At 38.6% G+C, this 12,500-nt stretch overlaps 1 protein-coding gene across 1 annotated transcript in view; it reads left to right on the top strand.

The window, feature by feature from the left end:
* LOC119598263 overlaps positions 1-8,386 on the top strand; it is a 49,530-nt gene extending 41,144 nt beyond the window's left edge. The window contains exons 3-6 of the mRNA XM_037947911.1: positions 2,427-2,601; positions 5,046-5,200; positions 6,435-6,648; positions 7,034-8,386. Of these exons, the coding sequence (XP_037803839.1) occupies positions 2,427-2,601; positions 5,046-5,200; positions 6,435-6,648; positions 7,034-7,107 (618 nt within the window). The 3' untranslated portion in view covers positions 7,108-8,386. The remainder of the gene's footprint in view (positions 1-2,426; positions 2,602-5,045; positions 5,201-6,434; positions 6,649-7,033) is intronic.
* The last annotated feature ends 4,114 nt before the right edge of the window (positions 8,387-12,500 follow it).

Raw genomic sequence — 12,500 nt, 5'->3', positions numbered from 1 at the left:
TGACTACGAAGACCTCAGTCGGGGTTCCTGTGTAAAATCCTTTTCCTTATTACGCTCACAGAGCCCTTGATATCTTTTCATGAACACTTACGTCGGAGGAACAGCCATTTTATTGGGTCTCATTAAACATGTTGCAAACTCTTTCGCAATTGCCAGGTGTTACAGAAGTGACATTATCCTTGGGAATCTAATGTCTAGGACCTTTTTTTTCCATATTGAGATCATAAACCTTCACTCTGATCATATAGTCTGCGTCTCGGGAAATGACTTTACGCTTCCTTAATAGATGATGCCATTATGCTTCTCCTTTATTTCATCATTTTTATCACTATGTGTGTGTGTGCGCGCGTATATCTATCTATCTATCTATCTATCTATCTATCTATGTATATATATATATATTTATACAAATATATATATATTTATATAAATATATAATATATATATATATATATATATATATATATATATATATATATATATGTATACACACACACACACACACACACACACACACACACACACACACACACACACACACACACACACACACACACACACACACACACACACACACACACACAATATATATATATATATATATATATATACATATATATATATATATATATATATATATATATATATATACATATATATATATATATATATATATATATATATATATATATATATATATATGTATGTATGTGTGCGTAGGTTTTCATTATTAAGATCATCATCATCATCATTATTATTATTATTATTATTATTATTATTATTATTATTATTATTATTATTATTATTATTATTATTATTATTATTATTATTATTATTATTATTATTATTATTAATGTTATTATTATTATTATTATAATAATTATTATAATTATCATTATTGATATTATTAATATCATCGCTATTATTATTATTATCATTATTATTTAATATTATTTTTTTATTACTATTATTATCATTTTCATTATTATTATTATTATTATTATTATTATTATTATTATTATTATTATTATTATTATTTTATTATTATTGTTATTATTATTCTTTTTCTTATTCTTATAATTGTAATAATTATCATTATTGTTTTGTTGTCGTTTTTTCCATAATTATTATGATTATTATTATGATTATTATCAATCATTATTATGATTATTATCATCATTATTATGATTATTATCATCATTATTATGATTATTATCATCATTATTATGATTATTATCATCATTATTATGATTATTATCATCATTATTATGATTATTATCATCATTATTATGATTATTATCATCATTATTATGATTATTATCATCATTATTATGATTATTATCATCATTATTATGATTATTATCATCATTATTATGATTATCCTTATAATCATCATGAATACCATTTTATTTCTTTCTGTATCTATTCATCCTCAATTCTTCATTGTAATCTCATTAATTTTCTCATTAAAACTTTCATTAATCACCAAATTTCCACTTTATCCCTTGTTCTATTATTCAATTTTGTCATTAAGTTACGCCTATCCAAACTTTTTTTGTTCTTTTTTTCCCTCTGAAACATTAGCACATCGTTTTTGACATATTCTTGGTTTTATGAAGCACTAAAATATATGCTGTATCTTTAAATGTGTCAGTATGTTTTGACATTTACGAGGTGCTGTTGTTTGAATGTACGTGAGTATACAAAGGTGTATCTGCAAGTGTGTGAGTCAGTGTAAGGGAGTGAGTGAGTACGTGTGTGTGTTGTCAGTGTATGCTTGTCTCCATGCGTGTCTGTATGTGTATACGAACGTGTGTATGTCCCTTTTAATGGCTTGAAACTCATGTTATTGTTTTTTTAGGGCGGATGATATCTTTCCATTTTCTGTTAGATTGCAAACTTTCAATGATATTATTCATTATCAATATCCGTAATCTTATCTCATGATAAAAAGTGTTACAATTATATCACCATCTCTACCACTCACAACATCGTTATGAAGTAAAACAAATTTCCAAGAGGAATAAGTCACTACGTCATCACAGTGTCATTTCCTTTACCTCAGGGATTAGCATTCCTACTTGATCACTCATGAAGTAAATTTTCTTGATGTCGTCTGTCTCCTTTTGACCTCGTATGTTTTCTCCTGACCTCGTCTGAACTTCCCAGACGTCTGCTATCTTCTCCTGAACAAAATGATTTCTGATATTTCCTCTCACCTCGTTTGAACTTACCTGACCCCCATATTCTTCTGACCTCGCATAGTTTCTCCGGTCTCCAGACTTCCGTGCTTTAACTTGAGAGTCCCCTGGCCTCGCGTGACCTTCCTGAGAGTCCCCCTGACCTCGTATAGCCTTCCTGATATTCCCCCCTGACCTCGCCTGACCTTTCCTACCCTAACCTCTTTCCCCCCTCCTCCTCCGCAGCTGAGCCTGTTGGTGCTGACCGGGTTGGTCGTCGTGGCAACGTCCATGACGGTGTCGATGAAGGAGGCGGCCGAGCTTCCCGAAGAACTGAAGCCCATCGTGCCCGGCGGCTCGTGGTTCGACGACATGGCGGTGGAGCGACTGCGGAAGAAGCACGAGGAGCTCAGAGAACTGGGTGAGGCCTCGGGCGCTGCCGCTAACTCCATTCGCAGGGAGAACGAGGGTCCGGCGCTCAAGAAACCACTCGCTAAATAACTTTTCTTTCTCTTGTTGTCCACTCTTCTTCATCTTCTTCTTCTTCCCCCTCGCTTTGTTCCTCCTTTTCTTGATTGTTATTATTATTATTCTTTCCTCTCATTCTTGTTTTTCCCTCCCTTCCCTTCCTCTTTTCCTTCGTTTTTTTTTCTCTCTCGTCTCTCCATCTTTAGCGAGTCGACCCGCCGGACACTGAGCGAGCATTTAACTGAGTCTAGGCACCTCGACCCTGTAGTCGGTTTAGAACGAAAGAATGTAGAAGAGTTATCGATCTGTTGCCTGAAAGATCTGCATGACTTTTATGCTTCTGGTTTATTTCACCGACTCTTTCAAAACAGTTTCAAAGATGCATGCTGGACTGAACTAGAACGGAGTAAAAATAAGAGTAAATAAAATTAACAGCTTTTATGGTTCTTGTCTATCAGATTCACCGCAGATGGAATGATAACTTAATTCCATCTATCTTTCACAATGTAGATTGCATGATAATTTTCTTTTACCCATCTATCACACTCAATGCTAAGGAGTGATAACTTATTTCCATCTATCAATCCCAGTGTAGATGGCATGGTAATGTTTTACCCATTTATCACCCTCAATGTTGATGGAATAAACATTTCTTTCCACAACGCATGGAAGTATAGAACCATATCCAACACCAGTCTCAAAATCGCTGCCCCCCAAAAAAGAAAAAAATCAAATTTAGACTAAATTGCATGTTTCTTTTTAATTTTTATTTTTACTCTGTGGGCTCCTCCTCTGTGTCTTCATTACCGTTGGTTAAGTTGTACCATCGAGAATAATAGACACTTGCATGCTAAAAGTGTTTTAATTCATTCCTGTTAAAAATGATTCATGATTGAATTATGCCGAGAATGGAAAGGTCAAAGGAAAAAAATGATAAGTATATGAAACCTGATTTAGGATGTTAATTAGAATCTACGAAAAAATGCTAAAATGATTTAAATGATATGAACGTAAAGATATCAAATGTACATAATAACTTTCACACCAAAACATAATTTTAGTATTTTTCTATGCATCTGTAAATGGTTATTGCTCTCACTTGAAATTCTTGTTCAAGCTTTATTTTTCAGTTGCATGAATAAGCACCTAACAGTATTAATTCATACACTAAAAGATCAAGCAAACAGGCAAATACACCGTTGTTTATATCATTTTTTTTATTAACTATCACTTTGTTCGACTAAAATCCTTGCTTCTTACATAGACAGTCTCTCGCAAGTGTTCTCTTGTGTGTCAGCTCACCTGCCCGTTTGTAAATGTGATATTGACATGTCTAGAGCAGAATCTGGTGATTGAGAATAAACAAAGAGGGTAATAGAAACACATAACACCAAAACGTAATTTAAGCAGTCTTGGGAAGTATGTGTGTGTGTGTGTGTGATGTAGTAACAGAGATGAAGATGAGAAAGAGAGAGACTGAGAAATGAGATGAAGAGAGAGCGAGATGATTGAGAGAGAGAGAGTAGTAGTGAGAGAGAGAATAGAGAGAGAGAGAGAGAAAGAGAAAGAGAGAGAGAGAGAGAGAGAGAGGAGAGAGAGAGAGAGAGAAAAGAAGAAGAGAGAGAGAAGAAAGAGAGAGAGAGAGAGAGAGAGAGAGAGAGAGAGAGAGAGAGAGAGAGAGAGAGAGAGAGAGAGAGAGAGAGAGAGAGAGAGAGAGAGAGAGAGGAGAGAGAGAGAGAGAGAGAGAGAGAGAGAGAGAGAGAGAGAGAGAGAGAGAGAGAGATGACAGATATAGAAAAATAGAAAGTCAGATTCACAGACTTGCATACAGGTAGTAAAGTTAAGTAGACAAGTTTTATCAAACATTGCATGTGAGATAATTGCATTACTGAACCATCCTTTCAATCTTTAAGTCTAAAGTCTCTCCTGTTTCCTAGTTTTAACCAAGCAACCTATTCTCAATACACTAGGAGATACTAGCACCTCCACCTACCTCCCCCTTGTCTCCATCCATCCTCCTTCCCTCTATCCACCCTCCTTCCCTGCCCTCTATCCACCCTCCTTCCCTGCCCTCCATCCACCCTCCTTCCCTGACCTCCCACTGTTTCTAGCACTTACACCCCTCCCCCCTTCATACCATACATTCCCCCCCTCGATTCTTTCCCCTAACGCTTACACGTCCCTCCTTCCGACCCTCCTCCCACCCTCTATCACTTACACTTCCCTCTCCTCCCACCCCACCCTCTTCTCTAACTTCCTACACCCCTCTTGTGCGTAATCCCCCCCCCCCCCTTTCCCTCTCTCCCATCGCACCTTTAGCACTTACACTCCCCTCCCCTCCCTCCCTCCTCTCGCCCAACACCCACACGGCCCCCCACTAACACCCCCCCTCCCCAGGTCGTCTGGAATCGCACGAGCACAGTGACGATGACGAAGAGATGTTCATCATGGCTCGCCTCGGCTCGCATCAGGTGGTGAAGCTGCCCGAGGGGGAGGAGGCCGCGGAGAAGCTTCATGACCATCACCACCATCATGAAGATCTGGCCAGTCAGGTGAGGGAAGCAGGTGAAACTCGTACCTGCCTTAAGGGGAGTGTTCTCAACTTAGATGAAGCCTGCACTTGCTCTAGGAGATGTGTTCTAGATGCTGGGGAAGCTCGTGGCTAGATTTATCAGACGTTTTCTAGGCACAGGTGAAGCTCGTGGCTGGTTCTAAAGGACGAATTCTTGACTCAGGTGAAGCTGTGTCTTGGAATCGTGTTTTGGACTCAGATGCAATTGTCCGAAAAATGTGTTTTAGGTGAAGCCCGTGGGTAGGTTGAGGAGACGACCTCTAGACTCTGGGGAACCTCACGGCTGTCTGTAGGAGACGTATATCAATTTAGTTGAAGCTCATATCTAGCTTGTCCAAGATTTAAGTGAAGTTTGCAGTTGCCTTAATAGATGTATTTTAGACTTCAGCGATGTTCGTAGGTAGGTGAAGCTCAAAGGTGGCTCAAGAAGATATGTTCTCAGGTGACCATCACAGGTGTGCATAAAGGTAGAACAGCTGTTCAAGCCTTAAACAAAGGGTCTGGAAAGGCTTTTAAAAGGCACAGAGGATCAGGACAGGTGTGAAGAAAGAACATATGCAGAGAGCAATAAATGGTGATCATATCAGATATGTAGCTGAGACGTCGATTAGAAATTGTTTAACGATGTAACCTAAGATTTTACGAAAATTTAAAACGAGAGGCTTCAAGGATATATATAGGCTTTTATATATTGGAGGAGATAAGTTTACTACAGGCTGTGTTGGTGTCTTGGTTATCGATGCTTGGGGGGGGGGGGCAAGGCTAGGAGAAAAGTTTGTCTTTGGTTTATATATAAGATTGGCTTGATGATAATAAAACTGCACAAGGACTGGAATATATGTATATATATATATATATATATATATATATATATATATATATATATATATATATATATATATATATATATATATATATATATATATATATACATTACACACACACACACACACACACACACACACACACACACACACATATATATATATATATATATATATATATATATATATATATATATATATATATATATATATATATTAAATACAGCTGTAGTACACACACAAACCAACACACACATATTCATACCCTCATGTGTATATGGACAGTCGATGCACACACGTACAACATGGTCCCAGCCAATCCGTGTCCAGGGCCTTCTCCGCATTCCTTCGAGAAACCTCGAGCATCTAACGACCCCCCCCTCTCCCCAGAATACCCGCGATGCCATGAGGTCGTTCCTGCGCCAGCACTCCTTCCAGAAGAAGAAGATCGCGCCCCTCCACGAGCACGGCCACGAGGACGCTGAGGCCGGGAGCGGGCCTGAGGTCGCGGCCTCTAAGGAGTTCATGGAGGTGTACGAGAGAGAACTCAAGAAGTTCTTCAGCAATTTCATGAGTGCAATGTTGCAGGCTGAGGTCGGAGGAGGTGGGTAGCTCTTGTGGTTAAAAGAGAGAGAATTTCGAATCCTGGTTTATACTCATATATATGTTGGCTGTTAGTCAAATTAATTGCATTTTTGAGTGCCTGTCTGTTGGTAAAGTCTGCTATATTTTTCATTATTTCGACCATCCCGATACTTTACACTTCGGCCCATCCCATTCCTGTGTTTTTTTTACTCAGGATTACACCCTCTTGGTGTTCTAAACCTGGTCCCTTCCATCCTTAGGCCCGTTCCTCCCGGTGCCTTACACCTTTCATCCCATTCCCAGCCTTAGGCCCATTTCATGCTCGTGCCTCTTGCCCCTCTCCTTCTTCTCTTCCTTTGCACCCCCCCCTAACCTAAGCGTCTAAACCCCACCCAATCTTCCAGTGAGAATCGAGAACCGAAGCGAGGAAGACAAGGACAGTTTCAACGGACGTCCGAATGCGGTTGCGTCTCCTTGAAGATCTTCAGCGACGCAGATCCTCCCAGCGACCCCTGGTTACCCTCCTTCGCTGGCTGACCTCGCTGGCCGCTCCTTCAACTCCTTGCACGCCGCACTTGTTCCCAGTGGCTCCTAGTTTCCTTCCTTCGCTGGCTGACCTCCTTCACCTCTTTCGATGCCGCGGTTCGTCCCAGTGGCTCCTGGTTCGTTCCTTCGCTGGCTGATCTCGCTGTCCTCTCCTTCGCCCCCTTCCACGTCGTGCTTCGTCGGACCTGATTTCCCTCCTTCGATGCTCGACTCCAATGCTCTCTCCTTCCGATTTCTTCCTTTTGTTCTCTTAGACTTTGAGGATCATCTCATCCTAAGCGTTGCTTCGAATCGTCCACCTTCCTCAGCTCTTGATTTCTTGCTGATTTCCTTCCCGATCGTCTGCGGATCGTCTCAGCGGCGGCTATTTTTCTTCCCGACTTTCTTTCTGTCAGATTTTCTTCTGTGACTTCGATCGTTTGACACTTTTCTTCGCCATTCCAGTGGCTTTATCGGTATTATGTGTGGAGTGTTCGCGTATATTTTTTTCTGAACTTTGTGAGTCCTGAAGGTTCATTTTTTCCCCATGAAATTCTATCGGTCATTTCTGTTATATATTTTTTCTTTGAACATTTTCTTTTCACATCTTTGCCATTCCAAAAATAATTTCAGCCTTCCTTTCCTTGCTAGATGCTAAACGATCAGCTGTTCCCTGTCCTCTTCCTACAAGATTCATGTCAAATTCATTATTTATTTCGCAAACATGTACATAAAGAAAGTGTCCGATGGCTTTGTGTATTAGTATGTTTTATCTACAACTTTCATTATAGGAAAAGTAAATCTCTATTACGTGATGAACTACTTCCCTAAACAATGTTACCAAGTTAAAGCATAAACATAATAATGTTTTAGTGACTTGGTAACACTGGTTCTTTTTTCTCCTCCCTTCAGTGTACTGATGTTTGTATTTTGTTCGTCTTATCACTGCCTTTTGTAAACAAGAATCTTTATATATATATTTATTTAGCTAGAATAGATGTAATTTTAAGCTCACTGTAGAGATATAATATGTATATCATGAAATGTAGAATTAAAGTGCAATTACAGTCAAAGAAGAGTACTGTTATAGATCTCTCTTTCTGTGTGAAAACTCAAGGTTCTGTGTGAATTTTTGTAATTCACAAAACCTTATTACAGAAAGACTAAGCAAAGCACAATATATAGGGATTTGGGAAGCTTATTTCAGCCCTAGAATAAATTTGCAAATGTGCTGTCTGGTGTTTCATTCACACACACACACACACACACACACACACACATACACAAACGAGCGCGCGCGCGTGCGCGCTTCCTGATAGAAGAAAATTGTAGCTTTCTTCATTAAATAGAATACGTGCGCTGGTGATTTACAGAGGGATGAAAAATGGGAAAGATCCCTTACAGCTAATTTTTTTCAGGAGATTTATGGTTGGTAAGAAATAATAGTGTGAGGCGGATTTAAGATAATTTAAGTTCATAGATACTTACCAAATAGCTTCTTCCTCTTGTAATGAATAAGTTGCACAGTAGCTATTGTTAACATATTCTTACATATAATGCGATCTACATTTCCAAATATCTATATGTATCTATTTTTCTATATATATGCTGCTTTCATTACAAATTTCCCATTTCCATTGCCACTGTCAGCATTTTAAATCTAGCAGTCCAACATGTGTTAATTTTTTTTTACTGTTGCTACTACTGAAGGCTGATGCAAGGTGTTTACATCATAGGATGTTCAAAAGCAATGGTCGAAGGATGGTGAAGGATGTGCAATAACACTCAATGATCAAGCTCACAAGGTCACTAACAATCTCAGCAACAGAAAGATCCTGATTTGCTAAGCATCCTGCTAGCAAAAGATCTGCCATTCGCCAAGCACGAGACGGTTGTAACCATCTTCATACCGATGAAAACATTTCAATAATTTAATATGGACAAATCATGGCAAAATTTGACTGCCTGGCACCCTGGCACATCGTGGGGGAAAACAGTGCGAGAATACACAAAAAGGGCCGCTAAACCACTGTGGTCTGCCGCAACCAACTCATTTTCTACCTTATACTGCTTAATGCTAACTGCTTTTGCACAGTTTCACCGCTGTTTTGAGTTTCAGTACTAATCAGAGCCACAACTGCTAGCTTGTACTGAACTTGTTGTAGTGGTGATTGGTTGTTCCTCTCTGAGAGATCCGAAATACACATCACAACACGACAGTGCCAACTCAGGCCTATGTTCAAAGCCACATTTGCATAATTAGTCAAACCTACAATTCGTAAGTTGTAGCGATGGAAATGTAAGGACAACGGAGAAATAAATATAAATATGGAAGAAGAAAATTCTATGAAAGAAAGAGGACTAACTGAATTACTCTGCATTGACAGCTTAAGCAAATCCCAAATGAAAGGGAATGAACTCAACCTTATTTGCCTCACAGTCCATGGAAAGGAACATCGAGTATGAGCAATACACCAATGTGCCCCCGTGCATAGTGTACTATGAACAAGTAAAAGTGTATTAAAAAGAAAAGCTAATGAGAGAAAGTGAAAAAATAGCCCAGCGAGAGGAACCACTCCCGATGCAGCCTGCTAAGAAATTTCCCTTAACACAACTCATTGAGGACAAACCTCTGTCTAGCCTGTAGGTAAACATATTTGAATATCTACAGCTAATACCAGATGCAAGCAATTACACATTCAGCCCATTAGGCCACCATTTCCACAATGGAAACTGCTACCCTGGAGGAGAGACTAAAGACAAGCCTATCAGCCAAGCAACCAACAACAACTGTCAAAAAGCAAAGAAAACTCGAACAAAGCGCCAAATCCCTGCTAACACTGAAGCTAACATAAAAAACAACAACATATATATACATATATATATACATACATACATACATACAAACACACAGACACACACACACACACATATATATATATATATATATATATATATATATATATATATATATATATATATATATATATATATATATATATATATATATATATTAGCTGCAAATATCTGAACGTAACTCAAATAATATATCCCCTGTCAAAGTTATAATAAGGAAAGAAATTAGAGTTGATAGTCTAAAGCATCATCTCACTGGCAAAAACTTGCTACATTTGGAAGAACAGAAGAGGTCCACATACTGTTGATTCATGAAATGCCAGGGAAAAGAACTATTGGCATATAACATAGAATACAACATCACATTATTAATGATATCAGCCACGGTTGCATAAAGTGTGTAAGGCCTGGTTTCACAACTTTGATACATCACATTTCCGAGCTACAGGTATGGGTATTTTCCTAACACCTGTATCACACCTGGTACTCTCACTACCATCCAGTAGTTCTGAATGTCTGTAAATACTATTTTTATCCCACCTCTTTCCAGACATATATATGAAAATACTAACAGGGGATGATACAAGTAACTACTGGACAGGCTGTCACTGCAAGAGAGAGAGAGAAAAAAAAATTCTGTATAATGGTTCCAGAACACTCTTAAAGACAAACAAGCTTGTATCCCTAAGAGATCCTTCAGAACCACATCCAACCAACTTCCCTGAACTACAACTTCACCATAATTTAAGGATCAAGAAAACTGGTTAACTTACAAAGATGTGACCAGGAAACCGAAGTAACACATCAGTAATGGGGTCCGATTGACAGGCACCAGTAAAGCTCATCACAACATCAAATGGCAACGTTACCTACTGGTCCCTAAAACCACGGATCCAGAAGGGTTTTGGCACCAACTCGAAAGGCTGGTAAGAATGTACGTGTTAGATATATGCCAAGCAACCGGAATAAGTTATTCGTCACACCTGAGGAAGAAAACTACTATTTTAATGAAGAAACGGAGCAGGTCGTGAAAGGTCATTAATGAAATCATACGTAAAAAAATAAACAGAAATCACTTGAGTGTATTGTCACCGGCATATTACACACTATAAGCAAAAGGACAGCCACTACACTGTGTATGGTGGTAATGCTGCGCGGTAGCTAGTGCATCAGGCTTGATACAGCATAATCTCGGAAATAATAGGAGTAATTCCTAGGAGGAGACTAAAAATATAATAAACACACACACACACACACACACACACACACACACACACACACACACACACACACACACACACACACACACACACACACACACACACACACATAAGCACACACGCGCACACATACACATACAGTCACACGCACACAAATGCACACATACATACATGAGTGTGTGTTTGTATGTATATGTATATCCACATACCTATCTATCTATCTATCTATCTATTTATCTATATACACATACACACGCACATACATATATACATTGCTTAAATAATTATTGTGTTTTCCATCTCCCTTTGGGTTCTATACATTTATATAGTGAAAAGGATCATGTCTGCTCATTGTTTTGGGTAAAATATTCTCTGTACTAATTAGTCCAAAAAAGTGAAGACGGCCAAATATCCGGTAGTTTGGAGGCGTCCCCTTGTCTCTCACAGGGTGTCACAACTGTCATGCGGCCCTTAACACTGTTCCCGGATTTGCGGTTTCTGGCTTTATTTCCTAGAATGTACTGCCACCAAACCAACATTTCTACCATGCAAAATCGAATCAAGACTGCCTACTGAAGCACTGTGGGTTGTGGAAAGGATCTGAGTCTACTAAGTTTATCTCCAAGATTCGTCTCTAAGCCAAAGGGAAATAGCCAAGAATGTGGGTATTTCCAAAACTCCAGTTGCAAAAGTCAAAAGAAAACTTGATAATTTGGAAAACTATGAACCCAATCGAAGAGGAGTGTCCTCTCCCAGACAGGATAGAATGCTTGTAAATATGGCTAAACAAAACCGCTCAGAGCCATCTAAACGACTTACTAATAAATGGAAGAACTATGGAATCGAGTGTAAGTTCATTACAATCAGAAAGAAGTTAAATGATATGGGATTCCGTGCATGCAGGCCATCTAATGTAAAGCTCACATAAATCTTCCCTTTGAAAAAATATGTTAGTTACTAAATATTACATCTAATATAATGTCCCTGTTTGGTTCAAAAGCGAGATCAGAAAAAGGTCGTGTTGGAGATGGAGTTCAAAAGTTTTTTTTTAATGTTCCAGTAAATCCCGCAACTTTTATTGCTATTTTTATCTCCAGATTTGTTTTCCCTGATGAGTCTACGGTAGAAATACTGATGGACAGACAGACATTTGTTAAAAGAACCAGCTTAGAGAAGGACTACATCGACTCCCAGGCTGGTTTTACCAGGACAGACATAGTCCTCGGGCGCCACTTGGTTGAGGCCTGCTCTCGACCATTCCGCATGCCTG

The sequence above is a fragment of the Penaeus monodon genome, chromosome 41 (genome assembly GCF_015228065.2).
Source record: "Penaeus monodon isolate SGIC_2016 chromosome 41, NSTDA_Pmon_1, whole genome shotgun sequence".
NCBI lineage: Eukaryota > Metazoa > Arthropoda > Malacostraca > Decapoda > Penaeidae > Penaeus > Penaeus monodon.
The sequence above is the reverse complement of the archived record's forward strand: the minus strand, read 5'-3'. Positions and strand labels throughout refer to the sequence as shown.